The sequence below is a fragment of the Cherax quadricarinatus genome, chromosome 22, assembly GCF_038502225.1.
Source record: "Cherax quadricarinatus isolate ZL_2023a chromosome 22, ASM3850222v1, whole genome shotgun sequence".
Taxonomy (NCBI): Eukaryota; Metazoa; Arthropoda; class Malacostraca; order Decapoda; family Parastacidae; genus Cherax; species Cherax quadricarinatus.
Genome location: NC_091313.1, coordinates 26863206 through 26883791, shown reverse-complemented (window position 1 = coordinate 26883791; position 20586 = coordinate 26863206). Strand labels below are relative to the sequence as shown.

The following is a 20586-nucleotide window of genomic DNA, read 5'->3' as shown; positions in this document are numbered from 1 at the left end:
AAGAACAGAGCGTATACCACCTATGTAAGTGGATACGGGCTGCTGTGTAATGCAGCGAAGTATGAACAAATAGCTGATGGTACGGAATATCAGTGCGGAGAAGAAGGGCACTTTCATTAAAGGTCCCATCAGGAAAAGGATCTGAAGAATACAATAAATTATAGCCTGAGATGTGAGAAATAACAGCAGAGTGTAATTTTGGTTCCTGTAAGCAAACACCAACAGGGGCAAACTGGGAGAGTAACATCTGAAGCTCACCCCGATTACCCCTGAGGCCGCGTATATTCCACTGTAAAAAGGCCATGATTGGCAATGATAAAGATACTTGAAATCCGCAGGTAAGGGTTCCTACGGACTAGAAGGGTTAGAAAAGTCCACATGCGGAGGCAGTGGAAAATGTTCAAGCAGCGAAGGAACGGTGCGCTGTGAAGAAAGGAGTTGCGCAGATGGAGCAGAGGAGAGAGAAAGAGCGGAAGGTGGATCAGTGTCCATTGATGGTTTGGTCTCTGCAATATATTCAGAGATTGCTTCAAGTGTTTCGGAATTCAGAGATGTCGTATGGGAGACAATATTGGGAATGGTAGGGGGAGGATGAGTAAAGATTGGAACTGTATTGGACTGTACCAAGGTAGGGGGGGGCGAAAGGGTGGAGGGAACTGGAGAAGCGTGGCAGGGGACAGAAGAGACAGGAACCTGGGAGGTGGCAGAAGAGGAAGAAACTTGGGAGGGAACAGGGAAGGAAGGTACATTACGAGGAGGAGGGTGAACCTCTACACTTGTAACTGAGCCAGTGAGAGGGGAAGAACTAGGGACAGAGACAGGGAGGGTAAAATGAGGAGGTGGAAGATGGGTAGGAGGTGTTACCGGACCTTTTTTTGACTTTTGAGAAGTAGAGGGACGATTGGGAAGAGGTGTCGTACGAGGTCTCGTCGATACTGAGGCTTGTAAGAGAGAACTTGAAGAAGCGAGATTAGACTGAGGCGTTGAAGTAGGGACGTCTGAGCCGAGGACAGCAAAAGGATTAGATACAGGAGTGATTATGGGAGAGGTAACCACAGAGGTGGGTGTAGAAGATGGGATACCAGAAGTGGGGGGACGTTTTGAAACACGGGAATAAGAAACACGTGGGAGTCTCCCTTGGAGGCGGAGATGAGAAACTGCCATGGCATAAGGGAGACCTTCTGTCTCTTTGAGGTAACGGATTTCCCGCTCGTTTAAATAGACCTGACAACGGCGAGAGTACGAAGGGTGAGCCTCATGACAGTTAAGGCAAGAGGGAGATCGATTGCAAGACGTATTAGAATGGTCATCGGCACCACAGACTGGGCATTCGGCGATAGATCTGCAATATTTCGCTGGATGGCCAAATCGCCAGCAATTTCTACACTGTTGTGGTGTAGGGATCACCTTTCGAACTTGTAACCGATGTCCTGCTATATAAACTGAGGATGGGAGTTCTCGGCTGTCAAAAGTTAAACGAGCCACATTGCTAGGGTATCGTCTCCGCCCACGGGCAGGAAGAACGTAAGTGTCTACCTTGAGGATTGGGAGATCTTGGAGTTCCAGCTGTTCTAGAATGTCGGTGCCACATGTCTGGAAATTTTGTTGAACTATGGTATGGGGCAGAATGACGGTACCACTACAAGAATTGAGGGAATGATGTTTTTCAAGGGTGACAGGAACAGTATCTATATGGGAAAGACGAGAGAGCTCACGAGCCTGGGTAGCATTCTGTACGGTAATGATGCGCGTACCGCTCTTAAGAGCATGAAAAGAAATATCTTTACCAACATGGCGTAGGAGTGCCTTGCCAATACTATGGTCAGAAAGATAGGCAGTAGAGGAAGTTGGTCGTAAAGTGAAGAATTTAGTCCACTGTTCAGTCTGAAACTGAGCGTGGAAAGGTAGTGAAGGACGTGTCGATCGTTTCTGAGAAGAACGAGAAGGTGAAGGTGGAGAAGTATCATCAGCAGGTAATTGTCGTTGACGTTTAGGCGTGGGACCAGAGTTGGTCCGACGTGGAACGGGTCGGCGATTTGAAAATTGCCGCACCGTAGAGGGAGAGGCCGGAAGCATAGTCAGAGGAGAGCGAAGGTCTGATAAATCAAAGGAGTCAGTCAAGGCCTCAGTACCTGAAGCGGGTGAGGAAACAGCACCGGCAATAGGTACAGAGGCATGAGGAATGTCTGAAGAGTGGTCCAAAGACGAGGCGGGGTCAGAACGGGGTGCGGTATCAAGAAGGGGCCCGGGGGTACCAGGTTCATGGACTAGGGCTGCCATGGTTAGGTTACTTCTTTCTTTTTGTTTTTAAGAAAAAAAAAGAAAGAAGAAAAGAAAATAAAAATAAAAAAAAGAAAAAAAAAGGGGGGACCGGGGAGGGATAGTTCCTAGGAGGAATGAAAGGGCCAGAAATCTCCCTCCGCGCCCAAGAGGACCTCAGCACCGCAAGTAGCGCAGATGCAGCATGGAACCCGTGCCATACCCTACCCATCATGCTAGTAAACTAACAATCCGGGATAGCAACCTCACATCTGCCGAGCTACCTCGGTGGACAAAAGAGAGGGCGGCCGGATATCCGCCACAAAGCATACCTCCTTCGGCCACCACCCCCGGAATCCGAAAGGTGGCTTCCAGAGATACACTCGTCGCCCGAGACACCCAAAGCTACTCCGGGATACCGGAGAGGGATCGGGACATCCCCAGGCGATCCAGATTCCACGGCAAACTACGCCACCGCTAAGAACCTCAACGGAATGGGATGGACCCCGGTATCCTTTCTCCTACCCAGGAACTAGCGCGCCTGTGGGAGAAATCCCAAAGGACAAAAAGAGGAAGGGCAAAAGGGAGGAGTGGGGAGGGGGAGGAGGAAAGGAAAAAGGGGAGGATGGGGAGGATGGGATAGGGGAGGGGAGATTGGGGGGTAATTAGGTTCGGTCTGAGGAAGAAGACCGATAGGTCTAATTCCTCAGACCAAGAGCCTCTTCACCACGCCAAGGAGCCCCCCTTGAAGAGGTCCCTCTCCATAGAATGCTGAAGGCACATGACAGGGGCTTCTTGCAGCTCTTAATGAATACAGAGTTCCATAAGTCTTGGCCCGGGGCAGAGTGCATGAGCATGTCATTGCCTTTTCAAAGTCTTGTGGTGTTAGGATAATATCAGAGATTCTTGAGATGACCAAATTTTGGGTCTCGTTCATAAAGAATTAATTTGGATTGTCGACAATTAGCCTGGGTAACGGCTGGCTGAACACTGAGTCGTAGTGGGACTTTACTAACTCGCTCATTTCTTGGCTGTCATCTGTGTATGTCCTATCTCGCCTAAGCAGGGGCCCAATATTGGATGTTTTTTTTCCTTAGATTTGGCATAAGTACATATTCTGCTTTATTTTTCAATTTCCTTTACGGCTTTTAGTTCTTCCTGCGATTCTTGTCTCCTGTAAGATTCTTCAGCTAAAGTTTGATATTTGTTATTTCATTGATCAGTGTCTTCCTTCGTATTTCAAATTTATTGGCCCCTCTCAGCATCTCTGTGATTCTTCGCCTTCGTCTCTTTCGTTTTCTTAAGCCGGGAATGTGCAGTGAGCAATCTCAAGAACCACAGAGTTCATTTTTTCTAGGCAAAGGTTCGGATCTGTGTTGTTTAGGATATCTTCCCAGCTTGTTTCATTTAGGACATGGTTGACTTGTTCCCATTGTATGTTTTTTGTTATTGAAGTTTAACTCTGTGAAGACACCCTCATGACTGATCACATTTTGCTGGCCAGGAGCCCTGTGCATACATGTCTGTACCTCTATGTTGTGATCTGAGTGTATTGTCTTTGATAGTTATATTACGTATCAGATCATCGTTGTTAGTAAAGATGAGGTCCAGCGTACTTTTTATTCTTGTAGGCTCTAATATTTGCTGGTTTAAGGTGAATTTGGTGCAAAGATTTAATAACTCGTGTGTGTGTGTGTGTGTGTGTGTGTGTGTGTGTGTGTGTGTGGGTGTGTGAATTTTCATCTGAGCTGCCTCTTGGGGTGATCTCTGCACACATACCTGGAGTTTACCTGGAGAGAGTTTCGGGGGTCAACGCCCCCGCGGCCCGGTCTGTGACCAGGCCTCCTGGTGGATCAGCGCCTGATCAACCAGGCTGTTGCTGCTGGCTGCACGCAAACCAACGTACGAGCCACAGCCCGGCTGATCAGGAACTGTCTTTAGGGGGATTACCAACAGACCCCTGGCAGTCTTCAAGCTGGCACTGGACAAGCACCTAAAGTCAGTTCCGGATCAGCCGGGCTGTGGCTCGTACGTTGGTTTGCGTGCAGCCAGCAGCAACAGCCTGGTTGATCAGGCTCTGATCCACCAGGAGGCCTGGTCACGGACCGGGCCGCGGGGGCGTTGGCCCCCGGAACTCTCTCCAGGTAAACTCCAGGTACATTCCTCCATTTTAGGTGTCGCAAGTTTAAATCTCCCCAGTCAGTACACAGAGAGTAGTAGTCAACAGAGTCAAGTCCGAGGCAGCTACGGTGAAAAGCTCTGTTCCACAAGGCACAGTAATCGCTCCCATCTTGTTCCTCATCCTCATATCTGACATCGACAAGGATGTCAGCCACAGCACCGTGTCTTCCTTTGCAGATGACACCCGAATCTGCATGACAGTGTCTTCCATTGCAGACACTGCAAGGCTCCAGGCGGACATCAACCAAATCTTTCAGTGGGCTGCAGAAAACAAGATGAAGTTCAATGATGAGAAATTTCAATTACTCAGATATGGTAAACACGAGGAAATTAAATCTTCATCAGAGTACAAAACAAATTCTGGCCACAAAATAGAGCGAAACACCAACGTCAAAGACCTGGGAGTGATCATGTCGGAGGATCTCACCTTCAAAGACCATAACATTGTATCAATCGCATCTGCTAGAAAAATGACAGGATGGATAATGAGAACCTTCAAAACTAGGGAGGCCAAGCCCATGATGACACTCTTCAGGTCACTTGTTCTATTTAGGCTGGAATATTGCTGCACACTAACAGCACCTTTCAAGGCAGGTGAAATTGCTGACCTAGAAAATGTACAGAGAACCTTCACGGCGCGCATAACGGAGATAAAACACCTCAATTACTGGGAGCGCTTGAGGTTCCTAAACCTGTATTCCCTGGAACGCAGGCGGGAGAGATACATGATTATATACACCTGGATAATCCTAGAGGGACTAGTACCGAACTTGTACACGAAAATCACTCACTACGAAAGCAAAAGACTTGGCAGACGATGCAACATCCCCCCAATGAAAAGCAGGGGTGTCACTAGCACGTTAAGAGACCAATAAGTGTCAGGGGCCCGAAACTGTTCAACTGCCTCCTAGCATACATAAGGGGGATTACCAACAGACCCCTGGCAGTCTTCAAGCTGGCACTGGACAAGCACCTAAAGTCGGTTCCTGACCAGCCGAGCTGTGGCTCGTACGTTGGTTTGCGTGCAGCCAGCAGTAACAGCCTGGTTGATCAGGCTCTGATCCACCAGGAGGCCTGGTCCCAGACCGGGCCGCGGGGGCGTTGACCCCCGGAACTCTCTCCAGGTAAACATTAAAATGGTATAAAATACCGACAGGTTGTTAGGCAAGACATATGCAACAGTTAGGTATCTTTATTTCGAAATAGATACCTAACTGTTGTATATGTGTCTTACCTAACAACCTGTCGGTATTTTATACCATTTTAATGTTCACTCTGTCAGACACTGCAACACAAGGGTATCTTGGTACAGACCTGAAATCAACTTGGACAACTTCTACTAGTGAGAATGGCTGGATTTGAGAGGGACCTGACCTCCCAACGACTACATTCTTACCTCTACTAGTGGCCATGATGCTGCAGTGTCTGACAGTTGTGATGAATGGTTTGAAAAACCGACAAGTTGAAGATTGAGACACTTGGGATCTTGTTACAAAGAATTCTTCTACACTTGTCCAACCTTTGGACGAAGACGTACTTCGACTAGAGGATGGTACCACTATGATCCCCCCTCCTGCTTCACCTCACCTCACTACAGTATATAAGCCACGTCTACGGCCCTATGCTGTACAGGAGACATTCCTCTGCTAGCTTCCGCATTGGACAGACGTACCTGCTCCCGGTTGGCTGTATGCTTTGCTTGCTCCTGATTGGCTGCATGCTTTGCTTGCTCCTGATTGGCTGCCTTGCGATCCACTTGCTGGAAGAAGCTTTTGGTGTGTTTGAGGAAATATTGCATTGATTTTCTTGTTTCAAGAAGACATTGCCTGATTGGTTGATTTCTGGAGACTCTTCATCTTGGCTCCAGGACTTGGTGCGTCGCTGGCTGCCTGCCCAAAGGCAGACCGTTGGCCTCTGCACTCTTGCAGCTGGGTGAAGTCTTCCCACCTCAACCTGTTGGATGTAACCTGCTGATATATTGTTCAAGAGCATCACCACCACACCTCTGCACTCTGTGTATGTGTAATCCTTGCTTACCGACATCCTCTTCCCTATGTTCGGTTGTGAAGGCATCTCGGAGAATTAGACAGCTTTTTTTTAAACAATATCTTTTTTTGTGTGTGACACGGGTTTAGCTCTCTGTTGTGCCGTAATCTCCTCAGAGGACAGTCAAGCCCTCTTCATTGAGGTGGTTAAAGATCCCCACACAGTGGATCGGCTTGACTACATCGCTCTGGAGACACCAGCACCTTTCTCTCCTCTAAAAATTCTTCTTTTTTTCTGGATCGGCTGGACCTGCTCCTGCGTCGGTGGGAGTATTCGTCTGGTCCGGTGCCCGTGGCTGCATTCCTTGTAATTAACGCACGGGAAGCCTCATCTTGGCAGGTACACTTACAACACAAACATGACCTGTCAGAATTACGCACTTGATGCCCCTTAGACGCCACTCACGATTCAAGCAGCATATCCACCTGTGCTGTTGCCATCATGGCAACTGCACAGAGACCCAGTTTTCCGACAATGGCTTTGATGTTAAAGTACTCTAAAGCTGACAAGGATACGATTGACTATGCCTCTACCTTTTTCAACATTACCCAGGCCCGAATGATAAACATCTTCAAGACTCATACCGGATGTAAGGTTAATCTTGATCCTGTCAACTATGACCTATGTACAAGTAAGGAAGTCCGAGAAAAGCTCTTTCAGGCAGGTTTTGCTATCGATTGGGCTCCTGATCATAAGGCCAGGAGTACAGTCGTGGCAAAATTTGTTGACTCATCCCTGCTAAACGAATACACTCAGAACAAAGACGACTTGATGAGAGACATTTCATCTCAAAATCAAGTCACAGTTGAGGAACTTTTCCATCCTGAACGTTCTAATATCCTTAAAATCAGATGTTCCACTCCAGATGAGGCTGATAAATTGTTCAAACATGGTGTTCGAGCTAACTACTTTCTTATTCCACCTACTTCATTGTTTCTACCTATGTCGCTATTCATCAGTGCTACAAATGTCTTGAGTTTGGACATTTAAAGAATACTTGTGACAAGCAACAGCTGTGTTCTAAGTGTTCTTCTCTAGGCCACACATGGCAAAAATGTTCCAACCCTCCAAAATGTTTGCACTGCTCTCAGGCACATTCTGCTACTTCTTTCAACTGCCCTACTCGTAAGGAATATGTTTCTTCCTTACGGAAAGACCAACCTCTGAACCTCCCAAACCCAGTCTTGACTCCATGCTCACAAACACAGACAACATTCTCATCCACTTACCAACCAAACTCTTATGTTCCTCCTGCTACCACTTCTACAACTTATCCTTCCTATGCTGCTGCTGCACAAACAAACCTTCCCTCGGCCTCTTCATCCTCAAAACATTCTAATATCCTTGAGACCATTGTGCTCACTGCTGTATACTGTCATAAAGCATTTAAAAGCGCCAACTATCCAACGATGCTGAATGATCTTTTGAAAGCCAACAACTTTGACCCCATCATTTTCCCTCCTGATTTCTTTCTTCCTAAGGATGAACTTTTTCCCAACTCCTCTCTCTCCACTCCAGAAACTCCTCTTCAAGCTTCTACTCAAGCAGCCCCTTCTCCTTCCACCCATATGCCAAAATCCTTTCCTTCTAATCCTTCCACCAGCTCTGGCTCCAACACCAAACGATCTCAACCTCATTCTTCCTCTACTCGTCCTTCTCGTTCTCCTACTCTCAAGTCTCGACCACAACAGTATACCAACTCTCCCGGATTCAACAAATGTCTGGATGAAGTTCAGCACTTAATGAATCAACCCTCGCCCTCGCCCTCTCCCTCTCGCCCCAACTCATCCTCTCATCTTAACACTACCTCTAGTCCCACCTCCTACTCCAGGCCCCTCTCACCTTCCCCTTCCCGATCTCAATCCAGTAACCGTAAAACACAACCGACCAAATATAGATCAGGTGCTGGTACACACATGATGGGTTAGCACGAAAAAAATAGGAAAGACTTACAATTCCGACCTTCAAGTAACCCCAACCATGGCCCTTAAGGTTATTCAATTTAACATAAGAGCTTATAACGCAAACAAATACATTCTTGCTGACCTCGTTGAATCAGAACAACCAGACGTGTTGTTATTAAACAGCACGTGTGTACGTGATGATCAACGTGTCAGACACTTAGGATATACAGCCCGTCAATCTCCTGCTGAACACTGGAATGGCGTAGCTATTCTTGTTAAAAGTACAATTAAACATGAGTTCTTATCCCTTCCATTTACATATTCTCACAGCATGGCTGTGAAAATTTACACGATACACGGACCCATCATCCTGTACACGACATATACCAGACCCCATCAAAACATTAACATTCATGATTTAACCATTCTTTTTAATCATACACATCTCCCTGAATACCTACTTGCCGACCTAAATGCCAAACACACAGACTTCCATGACAACTCCACAAATTTGCGTGGAAGGCAACTTCATACACTTGTAACACAGAAACATCTCATACACCTCGGACCTTACTTCCCAACAGTCTATACACACAATGGCCAAGGCATCCCTGATAAATTTTTTACAAACAGAGCTAGTAATCGCTTACATCACTACACAACACCAGGACCGCTCTCTGGATCTGACCACATTCCTATCATTTTCCATATTTCCTCAAATCCTATACTCATTCCAGTTCGCCCCTCTCCAGCTTATTCTCAGGCGGACTGGGATCTGTTCAAACAACGCCTAAACACTCTTGATCTCACACACAACTATGACAATAGACCAGTATCAGACATAGACACAAATTCAACGCATTCAACAATCAATTACCCAAACTGCTACAGAGGTTGTCCCAATGACACACCACAAAGTACGTTACTCTTTTCGCCCATCAGAAAGAACAAAAAGAATACTCACATGTTACAGACACCGTTTCCTAGCAAACCAAAACAGACTCAATATCATCCGATGGGACCTCACTATTTTACGTACACATATCCATAGCCTAGATGACCACGCCCGACACTGGCAATCAGTTATAAACAATACAGATGTACAGCGTACAAGAGATCCCAAAGCATTCTGGTCATCCATTCGGAAACTTACAGGCACCCCTCGATCCACAACCTTTAGACACACAAACAGCAACAACAGACAGATCTCTGACCCTGCTGAAGCGGTACATATTTTCAAAGACATATGGGAAAACATCTTCCACCCACATCCACCAGACCAAGCTGTCATAGCACACACATTAGACAGAGAAATGGGTATCCAACCATGAAGATTTAACCAATCCTGATCCAATCATAAACCTAAACACCCTATCTTCCACACATCCTCTAAACTCTCCTTTTACTGTAAATGATGTTCACTCCTTACTAACACACCTTCCAAAAAAAGCTCCAGGTGCTTCAGGTCTGTCACATTCAGTCCTTCGTCACCTTCCACTTTCTGTTGCTTCTGCTATCACTGACCTCTTTAATGCCTCTCTTGCATCTGGCTATTTCCCCCCATTCTTTAAATCTGCAACTGCATGTCTCATACCAAAACCTGGGAAAGACTTGACTGACCCCAAGAACTATAGACCTATTAGCCTCCTAGAAATTTTGGGTAAGACCTTTGAACGACTTGTAAATATGAGACTCAGGACTCACCTAGAGACACATAACTTGCTTACTGAAAGACAATTCGGTTTCCGACAACAACGATCTACCCAAGACGTTTTGAATATAATCCTGAACTCTGTACGTATCAATAAAGCCCAGAACTGTACCTCCGCCCTTGTCGCCAAAGATGTAGAGAAAGCTTTTGACACTGGCATGAAGGATTAAAATACAAACTTTGCACATCCTTTGACTTAACTATAAATATGATGAAATTATTATGTCACTTTTTAGATGGCCGAATGATGCGTATACGGTTCAGAGATCATTATTCGGACTATTTCACATTAAAAGCGGGTGTACCCCAAGGCTCTGTCCTGTCTCCCACCCTATATATACTCTACACGAATGATTTACCTGAACCTCTTTACCCAAACACACTTACCCTTTCTTACGCAGACGACATCACTCAACTCACAACACATGAAAACTTTCGTTTCTTTGCACGCAGAACACAAAGAGAGGTCGACAGGATTACCGCCTGGGAATTATTATGGCGCATCAAAACCAACCCAAATTAGTCAAAAATCACTTACTTCCACGGAATGCGTGATGTCCCCACTCCTGTCGAACTCAAAACAAGCACCTCCCGTACCCCCATCCCACGCTCCTTCTCGACAGTTGTCCTTGGTGTTACCCTCGACCACACACTGAACTTAAAATCTCACATTACTGCAAAGACCACACTGGCGGGAACTGCACTCTCAAGGTTATATAAGCTGCGAGGAGCCAGTCCCAAGACAAAACTACATCTTTACAAAGCACTTATTCGTCCTCTACTCTCTTACTTTCCACTCGCTCTGACGTTAATCGCCAAGACAAACGCACTAAAATTTCAACGTATCCAGAATCGTGCATTACGTTGGGTGTTGGGAGTGAGGTGGGACGAATTTGCCACCAGTGAATCTCTCTACCTCACGACAAACACACCAGCTTTGAACGTATACTGGAAGACACTTAGTGACAAACAACTTGACAGACTTGAAACATATCATGACTACTGGACTACATACTTAGCAGATACTCTCAGACGTCCTTACAATGATGTAAATCTTTTTCAATCGTTGAATGATCCGGCACCTCCACCACAATACACATAAATTATCTGACTTTTGCTTAAAATTTCAAATAACTTAAAAGTGCCATTGCCGTATAGCTGTCTTTGTGCGTTTTTGGGGCTGAAGTGCTTGCGATGTGCGTTTGCGTCGCCTTTGCAGCAACGTGTCCCTGAACCATATCCAGTCATTGCAAGTTGATGTGCTTCCAGTCAGTTGCAGTCAGCTCCCGCAGAGTCCCTGTTGTCTTTTATGTCGTCTTCGTTATTGTTTATCCAGGCTTAGCAGTTGGGTCTAGTCCTGACTCTTCTCTCTTCAACTCAAGACATTCCTCTCACCGTCTGTTCTTCGCACTGTCCCCACTTGCCCCTCGCCCCTCGTGGGTCCTTACCTGTGAGTCCTATCGTATCGTATGCTGTACATTCTACAAGATTGATGGACTGAACACATCGACTCCAGGCTGAGGGACTGATTACCTCAAACTACTCCTCCTCTCCTTACGCCTTTCTACTTTGTATTGGACTGAAGCCACTGTGGCGAAACGTTTCCTGAATCAAGATTCCCATATGTTGCATATGTGTCTCAATCTTCAGTATACGTTGTAACATTTTCTTTCATGGAGTGACGAGTGACACATTTCGGGGTGAAATAAGTTAGCTTTTTGTGAGACTTCTCAAAGAGCCCGGATCTCCATATTAAACGTATGTTTACAATTACTATATTCCTGGGGAAGCGCTAAACCCGTAGGGGGTTCATAAAGCGCCTGGGGAAACAAGCGTACATTCATAAGAACCTGACAATACACTTTGCCAACAAATACCGAAACCTGTTTTTATCTAATTGTCCCTGTTCTTCCTGCTCTCAGTCAATACCCATATATCAGATGCATATACTAGCTCATTATATTTAGTATTGTAACTAAAGTAACTAGTACCACTCGGCTAAACTTGACAATTATATCTTCTTAATGTGAGTTTTTATTATGAATTAACTGAGTAAATTTCAAGTATAGTATAGGCCAAGTTTTGTCCTGTCCAGTAATTCTGAAATTTTGATTATCTGCATCTATAATTGACTAATAACTGCCACAAACGTAACAGCTAATTTTCTAAAACTTCCAACAACAAAAATTCAAGTAATATAAGGGATACTTACAAGTAATACTTATAAGTGATATTATTGATATACTTTACTGAAATAAAGTTTATCATTTATCTAGATTATACGTACTATAATCACGGGAGCGCTAAACCCGTACACAGTGGCTATCCAAGAAGGATTTTGTTATTAATAATGCCGTAAAGGTCTGGAAACTGGGAACAAGACATTAAACATGCCCTTGTGCTGATGTAACGGGAAATCTGGCAAAGGACAACAGGTCGAGGAGCTGCTGGCTGCCCAACAATGTATTAACTCACCCCTTGCCGCTCCAGCAGTTCATACAATGTCATTATCTCCTCGTTCACCATCTCCATCGCTTGCTCCTCCGTCGAGACCGCTTCCTTAACTTTAGAGCGAGTCTCTCTCTTAGCTGCTGGCTGTGGATCACCCCCCATAATGGTGTTAGACGAGGAAAGAGCCTTTACTTGCAGGTGCGTCCGCCGTGAAGGTCTGACGTGCACTACGGCCTCAGCTCAGTGCCAGCTCTGCCAAGCATATCTTTTATTATTAGGATTATGGCGAAACACTAAACCAGTAGGATGCATACAGTGCCTGAGGAAATAGGAGGCAATCAAGTTCGATCCAAGGAATGGGAGATAGGTCCAACTGCTTAGATCAAGAGCATCTTACCAGTTTCAAAACATCAACGGGGGGGAGGGGAGGGGTCAGCCTGATCAACATTTCTTTCAGGGCACCTTGTTATGAAATATCATAAAAGTGAAATTAAGAAAATATATACTTAACGTGAGAGTATAAAGGAAATGCAATATAAATGTGAAATCATCGAGGAAATATCTAAACGTGAAATTGCAATTATTATATACAAATAATATATGTATATGGTTTCAAGGTATAAGATTTAATAAGACGACACGGTTGTTTCTGTGATGGTAAATATTTATGTTGAGAATAGGTTTTGTAAGTATCTTTATTTAGCATTTAAGCCAAGCGTTGTAATCGTGCGTCTGGTGACGCAGTAGCGAATATGAATCAATGTGCCAGGTGCCTGATGCACGACGCTGCTCCGTTTGTATCTCTATAATCACGGGGAAGTGCTGAACCTGTATGGGTCATACAGCACCCGAGAAATGAGGGGCAATCAGATTTGATGAGAAAAAGAGGAGGGGGAGCCCGAATTCCTTGGATCAACAGCCAGTCATCAAAGCAACCACACCTTGTGTAGGGTGAGGAAATGTATTTTAAGTTAAAAAAGTTAAGATTATGTTAATCTTAGTTATTATATTTTTTTACAATATGGTTTTTGTGTTATATTACCCACAATAAAAAGTATGTTAAACTGGTGGTGGCCCGGTGGTCTGGTAGCTAAAGCTCCCGCTTCACACACGGAGGGCCCGGGTTCGATTCCCGGCGGGTGGAAATTCCGACACGTTTCCTTACACCTATTGTCCTGTTCACCTAGCAGCAAATAGGTACCTGGGTGTTAGTCGACTGGTGTGGGTCGCATCCTGGGGGACAAGATTAAGGACCCCAATGGAAATAAGTTAGACAGTCCTCGATGACGCACTGACTTTCTTGGGTTATCCTGGGTGGCTAACCCTCCGGGGTTAAAAATCCGAACAAAATCTTATCTTATCCTGATCTGCCCGAAATGCATCGCATGCTGACTTTTTCGGATCATCCTGGATTCTCTACACATATGCTGCTATGTATGATGATCTATGTAACTATATTTGTGTATACCTTAATAAACTTACTTATTCTTTAGTGCTTAACAATATTTTATTACATGTAAACTGCATATTGTAATACTGCAGAAAGAAATATTGTATACTTATTACGGAGGAGCGTAAACCCGTGGGATCGTGGAAAGTTAGGTAAGGTTTATCAATTATTATTATAATCAAAAAGAAGCGCTAAGCCACAAGGACTATACAGCAAGGTTTATCAAGAAACGAGTTTCCTGACGCGGGTTTTAGTCATATGATGACCCACAGCTGGAGCTTTTGGTCATTTGACCGAGGCCTTCCACTGGCTTACCCGTCCGCCCCCTTTAAAAATTATGCTCTTGAGTATAACTATTTTTTAATGCTCATGAATCATGTATTGTCTGGAGGAATGGGAGGTAATTACTTTTGATCCAAGGAAGATTAGTTCTAATTCCTTGAATCGAATCAAGAGCCACTCACCGGGAATATTATATTCATGAAGGGGGGATAGCTGCAGTTCCTTGGATGAAGAGCCCTTCACCAGCATGAAGGGAGGGCAGGAGAGGTACAAGTTACCGAGACATGAGATGAGCAGACAAGGAAGCAAATACCAAGTGAAAGTGAAGTGGAACGTTCAATGTGGACATCTTTTTTGTACTCGGGGAAAAGCTAAACCCGTAGGTAGTCATACAACTCCTGGGGGAGAATAGGAAATATTCAAATTTGATCCAAGGAAAGGAAACACAGGTCCAGTTTCTTAGACCAAGAGTATGGAGGATTATTATTATCAAGGGGGAAGCGCTAAACCCGTAGGATTATACAGTGCCTGTGGGGGGATGTGGAAGGTATTCAGGCTTAATTCAGGGAACCGGAACACAGATCCAATTCCCTAGACCAAGAGCCCCTCACCAGCGTCAAGGAACCTTCCTTGAGGGGGAGAATATGGAGGAACATCCCAGGAGGGTAGGCGCCTGCCTGGCAAGGAATGGGAAGATACTGCAGCAGTATTTCACACACCAGAACATATTAAATTGTTCACTATAAATGTACATGCAGAGATGCATTACTATTTATCATCATATTAAAAAAAAAACTAGCACTAAACCTGCATGGGTCATACAGCACAGACTCAGATTTTTATATTTGTGGGAAAGTATAAAATGGGAAAGCTAGTGTTTGGGAAGATAACAATAAGATGGGAAATGGGAGGCAATCAGTTTTAATCTTAGGAAGAATAGCTTCAGTTTCTTTGGTCAAGTGCCACTCCTCAGCATATAGCCACTCCTCTTGAAGGGGTTCCAAAATAAAAGATATTTAACTGAAGGAGAATGGAAAGCTGTAATCTAATAGGGACAGTGGCAGTGCCAACGATTGAGGAGGGGGGAGGGGAGTTGGAGTGGTTTCAGCCCCAAAATAATAATAATGCTGCTTCAAAACAAGTTTCCTAGCTTTCCAACCAGATAGCAACCCCTATGCCCCTTAGTATAGAAATTCTGGTGCCACCCGAATGGGGAAAATAATTAATCATTTAATTCATAGACTATTTTTTTTTATTTGGAGAACTGTACTTATTATTCAGAGAAAGGAGTACTAACCCTGTTATTCAGGGGAAGTGCTAAATCTGATGAGGTCATATAGCTCCTGGGAAATGAGAGGCATTCAGGTTCAATTCACGGAAGGGAAGGATGAATCATGAGCCCCTCTCTTGAGAGGTTGGAACAAACAGGAAATATGTATAAAATAATCAGGTTTGATCCAAGGAAGAGGGGGTCAAATCTAATTCTTTGGATCAAGAACTCCTCAATGACAAAAAAAAAAAAAAAAAAAAATAGGGGTTTATGTACAGCACAAATTACCCTAATAAGCACCTGCACCCTCCTGTCAATTAAATAGTATTATAGAATTCAGGTTTTCGTCCCGTCCTGGAGATGGGAAGTACAGTGCCTGCACTCTGAAGGAGGGGTGTTAATGTTGCAGTTTTAACTGTAGTGTAAAGCACCCTTCTGGCAAGACAGTGATGGAGTGAATGATGGTGAAAGTTTTTCTTCTTCGGGCCACCCTGCCTTGGTGGGAATCGGCCAGTGTGTTAATAATAATAAAAAATATAGAATTCAGGTTTTCGTCCCGTCCGGTTATCGTACAATTCAGTTTTCGACCACTTTTTTCGGATAAATTTTCCCCGTTTTTGTACATACGCTTGGAAATCGTCTGTACCAGACATATCCGCCTGCCCTCAGGATGTGGCTGCTCATACATTCGTGACTTAGTCTGCCTTTGTTACTCGTTCAGTGAGCATTACTCCATGCATTCATCCAAAACATTTCATAATAATCCATTGTTTTTTGTACTTGAGACTGCTAAATAAGCCACCATGGGGCCAAAGAAAGTTCTGAGTGCCAGATATTTTGTGCGACAGGGGTCCAGGGACTCTCAAGCTGGTCCTAGTGCCAGTAAAAGACGAAGAAGGAAAGTAACCCTGGATAGGGCTTTGATACCTCAGTCCTTATGGAGGGGGGATTCCCCTTCCAAACAATAACGTCTCCCTCTCCCCTCCTCGCCGTCTTCCTTATGCCAGCAAGAGTCTTCAATAAGGTAAAAGTTATGTTAAATGTTCATTTATCCACTTCATTAGTCATTTATATTTCTCATTGTTTTCTGTATGTAAAACTTTAGTTATTTTCTATAAAATGTATTGTTTGTTAACATTTTTGGGTGTCTGGAATGGATTAATTGGATTTACATTATTTCTTATGGGAAATATTACTTTAAGTTTTCATACAAATCGGTTTTCGGCCAACCTTCTGGAAGTGATTACAGATGAAACCGGGGTTCCACTGTAATGCATACAAGGTGTCTAAATTGCAGAAAGTTCCAAGTTAATAAAAAGCCGATTACATCTATTCAGACCAAAAAAAAATCTGAGATATTCGGGGTAGGGGTCGTCCTCGAAAGGGTTGGAGAGAGGGGGTAAAGGAGGTTTTGTGGGCAAGGGGCTTGGACTTCCAGCAAGCGTGCGTGAGCGTGTTAGATAGAAGTGAATGGAGACGAATGGTACTTGGGACCTGACGATCTGTTGGAGTGTGAGCAGGGTAATATTTAGTGAAGGGATTCAGGGAAACCGGTTATTTTCATATAGTCGGACTTGAGTCCTGGAAATGGGAAGTACAATGCCTGCACTTTAAAGGAGGGGTTTGGGATATTGGCAGTTTGGAGGGATATGTTGTGTGTCTTTATATGTGTATGCTTCTGGACTGTTGTATTCTGAGCACCTCTGCAAAAACAGTGATAATGTGCGAGTGTGGTGAAAGTGTTGAATGATGATGAAAGTATTTTCTTTTTGGGGATTTTCTTTCTTTTTTTTTTTGGGTCACCCTGCCTCGGTGGGAAACGGCCGACTTGTTGAAAAAAAAAAAAAAAAAACTTGACTCATTGAATAAGTACGAAAAACACTTAGTTCAAGGTGTCAACAGAACAGCTGGCCATATTCACTGCAGGTTGAAGAGACAAGGCACACAGTAAAAGTTGCTCTCAGGACACACAACTTTATAATCAGCATACCATTAATGTTACTGAAATGTCCAGGCATCATCTGGACAGATATACCTTTTTCCATTCACAGATGCCTCGACACTACCTATTTTTTTTATCATCTATTCCATGGTTTACCTAATCATTTATCAACCCATTTGCCAACACATCCACTCCCAAATATATCAAGACATCGGCTTTCTTCTTCCACTAATATCCAATCTTTCGGTGCCTAATCCTCTTGTTACTCTCGCCTTCCTCTTTTCTATATTAACTTTGAATTTCTTTTACACATCCTTGCAAACTTCAAGCCTTACAACTTCTTTTAAGAGTTTCCCAAGAGAACTGTTATCAGCAAACAGCAACCGTGATAATTCCAACTTGGCATTAAGCCTTATACAGTGGACCCCCGGTATTCGATATTAATCCGTTCCTGAGAGCTCATCGAATACCGAAAATATCGAAAAGCGAATCAATTTTCCCCATAAGAAATAATGGAAATCAAATTAATCCGTGCAAGACACCCAAAAGTATGAAAAAAAAAATTTTACCACATGAAATATTAAGTTTAATGCAATAGAATCATTACAGTAACAATACAATAATAACAATAGAATAATTGACACTTACCTTTAATGAAGATCTGGTGATGATTGATGGGATGGGACGAGGGGAGTGTCGAAGTTGTTAATGTTTAGAAGGGGAATCCCCTTCCATTAGGACTTGAGGTAGCAAGTCCTTTTCCAGGGTTACTTCCCTTCTTTTAATGCCACTAGGACCAGCTTGAGAGTCACTGGACTTCTGTCGCACAACATATCTGCCCATAGAGGCCTGTACCTCTCATTCCTTTATGACTTTTCACATCAGCACTAGTTGCAGGCAATTTCTTTACCAAATCGTCATGCAACTGCCTAGCCTTTTCACAAATGATCGCTTGACAGATGCTATCTCCTGCTATCTGTTTTTCATTTATCCACACCAATAACAGTCTCTCAACATCTTCTAACACTTGCGGTCGCTGTTTCGTAATCACAGTTGCACCTTTTGCAAGAACAGCTTCCTTGATTGCAGTTTTCCTGGTCACTATAGTAGAGATGGTCGATTGGGGTTTACTCTACAACCTGGCCACCTCCGACACACGCACTCCACTTTTGTACTTTGCAATTATCTCTTTCTTCATTTCAATAGTCATTAGCACCTTTTTTCTCAAAGGGTTAGCACTAGAAGCTTTCTTGGGGCCCATGGTGACTTATTTTGCAGAAACAAGCAGTTTGGAGGGATATGTTGTGTATCTTTATACGTATATGCTTCTAAACTGTTGTATTCTGAGCATCTCTGCAAAAACAGTGATAATATGTGAGTGTGGTGAAAGTGTTGAATGATGATGAAAGTATTTTCTTTTTGGGGATTTTCTTTCTTTTTTGGGTCACCCTGCCTCGGTGGGAGACGGCCGACTTGTTGGGGGAAAAAAAAAAAGCACCAAAAACAGTGATAATATGGAATGTACCGAATGTATCCTTAGATGCGCGCACACTGCCTGGCTTGTAAACACTGGCACACACGGGGCAGTTCAGGCCACACGTGCACACGTCTCGTATGAATCGCATTGAATACCAAGGCGAAATTTTTGCGTTAAAATGCATCGAATACCGAATTTATCGGATACCGATGACATCGAATACCGGGGGTCCACTGTATATCAATCTCATGCTTGTCCCAATTACCCTACCATCCACCTCTTTTACAATCCTATTTATAAATATATTAAGCAGACATGGTGGTATCACACATTCCTACTTTTACTGGGTGTTAAAAGCTACAAAACATGAATGTATATTATTATTATTATTATCATTATATTTATCAGCACTAAACTAATAAAGACGAGAATCGATAATGTAAACTGTACATCTCAATAACACAATCTGATGAATAACAGGAATCTGCCCAATTTTGGTGGAGATATGGTAGGAGTATTTTGTCAATAATTCGGAAGAGAATCTCTAAGTGTTGATTAATATAACATAAATGTCAATTTCTTTCATATTTCAAGAGATAAATAACTTGGGTGGGATGAATGTAGCCTGCTTAGTTCCCCAACATTCACAGACTTTTATCATGCAAATAAAATAAACCATTTCTAAAAAGGTGGTTTGGTCATTTAGAGAGAACGGATCAACGCAGAATGGCATGGAAAGCATATAAATCTATAGGGGAAGGAAGGCGGGGTAGGGGTCGTCCTCGAAAGGGTTGGAGAGGGGGGGTAAAGGAGGTTTTGTGGGCGAGGGGCTTGGACTTCCAGCAAGCGTGCGTGAGCGTGTTAGATAGGAGTGAATGGAGACGAATGGTACTTGGGACCTGACGATCTGTTGGAGTGTGAGCAGGGTAATATTTAGTGAAGGGAGGAGGAAGTTCGGGTGAGATATAAGCGACTATTGGCATAAAGGTGGGCTAGTGCAAAGATGAGTAGTGGGGGGGTTGAAGAGGGTTGGAATAGTTTTAAAAATGCAGTATTAGAATGTGGGGCAGAAGTTTGTGGTTATAGGAGGGTGGGGGCAGGAGGAAAGAGGAGTGATTGGTGGAATAATGAAGTAAAGGGTGTGATAAAAGAGAAAAAGGTAGCTTATGAGAGGTTTTTACAAAGCAGAAGTGTTATAAGAAAGCAGAGTATATGGAGAGTAAAAGAAAGGTGAAGAGAGTGGTGAGAGAGTGCAAAAGGAGAGTAGATGATAGAGTGGAAGAGGCACTGTCAAGAAATTTTAATGAAAATAACAAAAAATTTTGGAGCGAGTTAAACAAGTTAAGAAAGCCTAGGGAAAGTGTGGATTTGTCAGTTAAAAAACAGAGTAGGGGAGTTAGTAGATGGGGAGAGGGAGGTATTAGGTAGATGGCGAGAATATTTTGAGGAACTTTTAAATGTTGAGAAAGAAAGGGTGGCAGTAATTTCATGCACTGGCCAGGGAGGTATACCATCTTTTAGGAGTGAAGAAGAGCAGAATGTAAGTGTGGGGGAGGCTATGTGAGGCATTACGTAGAATGAAAGGGGGTAAAGCAGCTGGAACTGATGGGATC

At 43.8% G+C, this 20586-nt stretch overlaps 1 protein-coding gene across 1 annotated transcript in view; it reads right to left on the bottom strand.

Annotated features, from left to right (window-relative positions):
* Window positions 1-12797, bottom strand: part of LOC128689707 (uncharacterized) — a 78446-nt gene extending 65649 nt beyond the window's left edge. The window contains exon 1 of the mRNA XM_070087608.1: window positions 12577-12797. Coding sequence (XP_069943709.1) covers window positions 12577-12714 — 138 coding nt within the window. The 5' untranslated portion in view covers window positions 12715-12797. The remainder of the gene's footprint in view (window positions 1-12576) is intronic.
* Between the last annotated feature and the right edge of the window lie 7789 nt (window positions 12798-20586).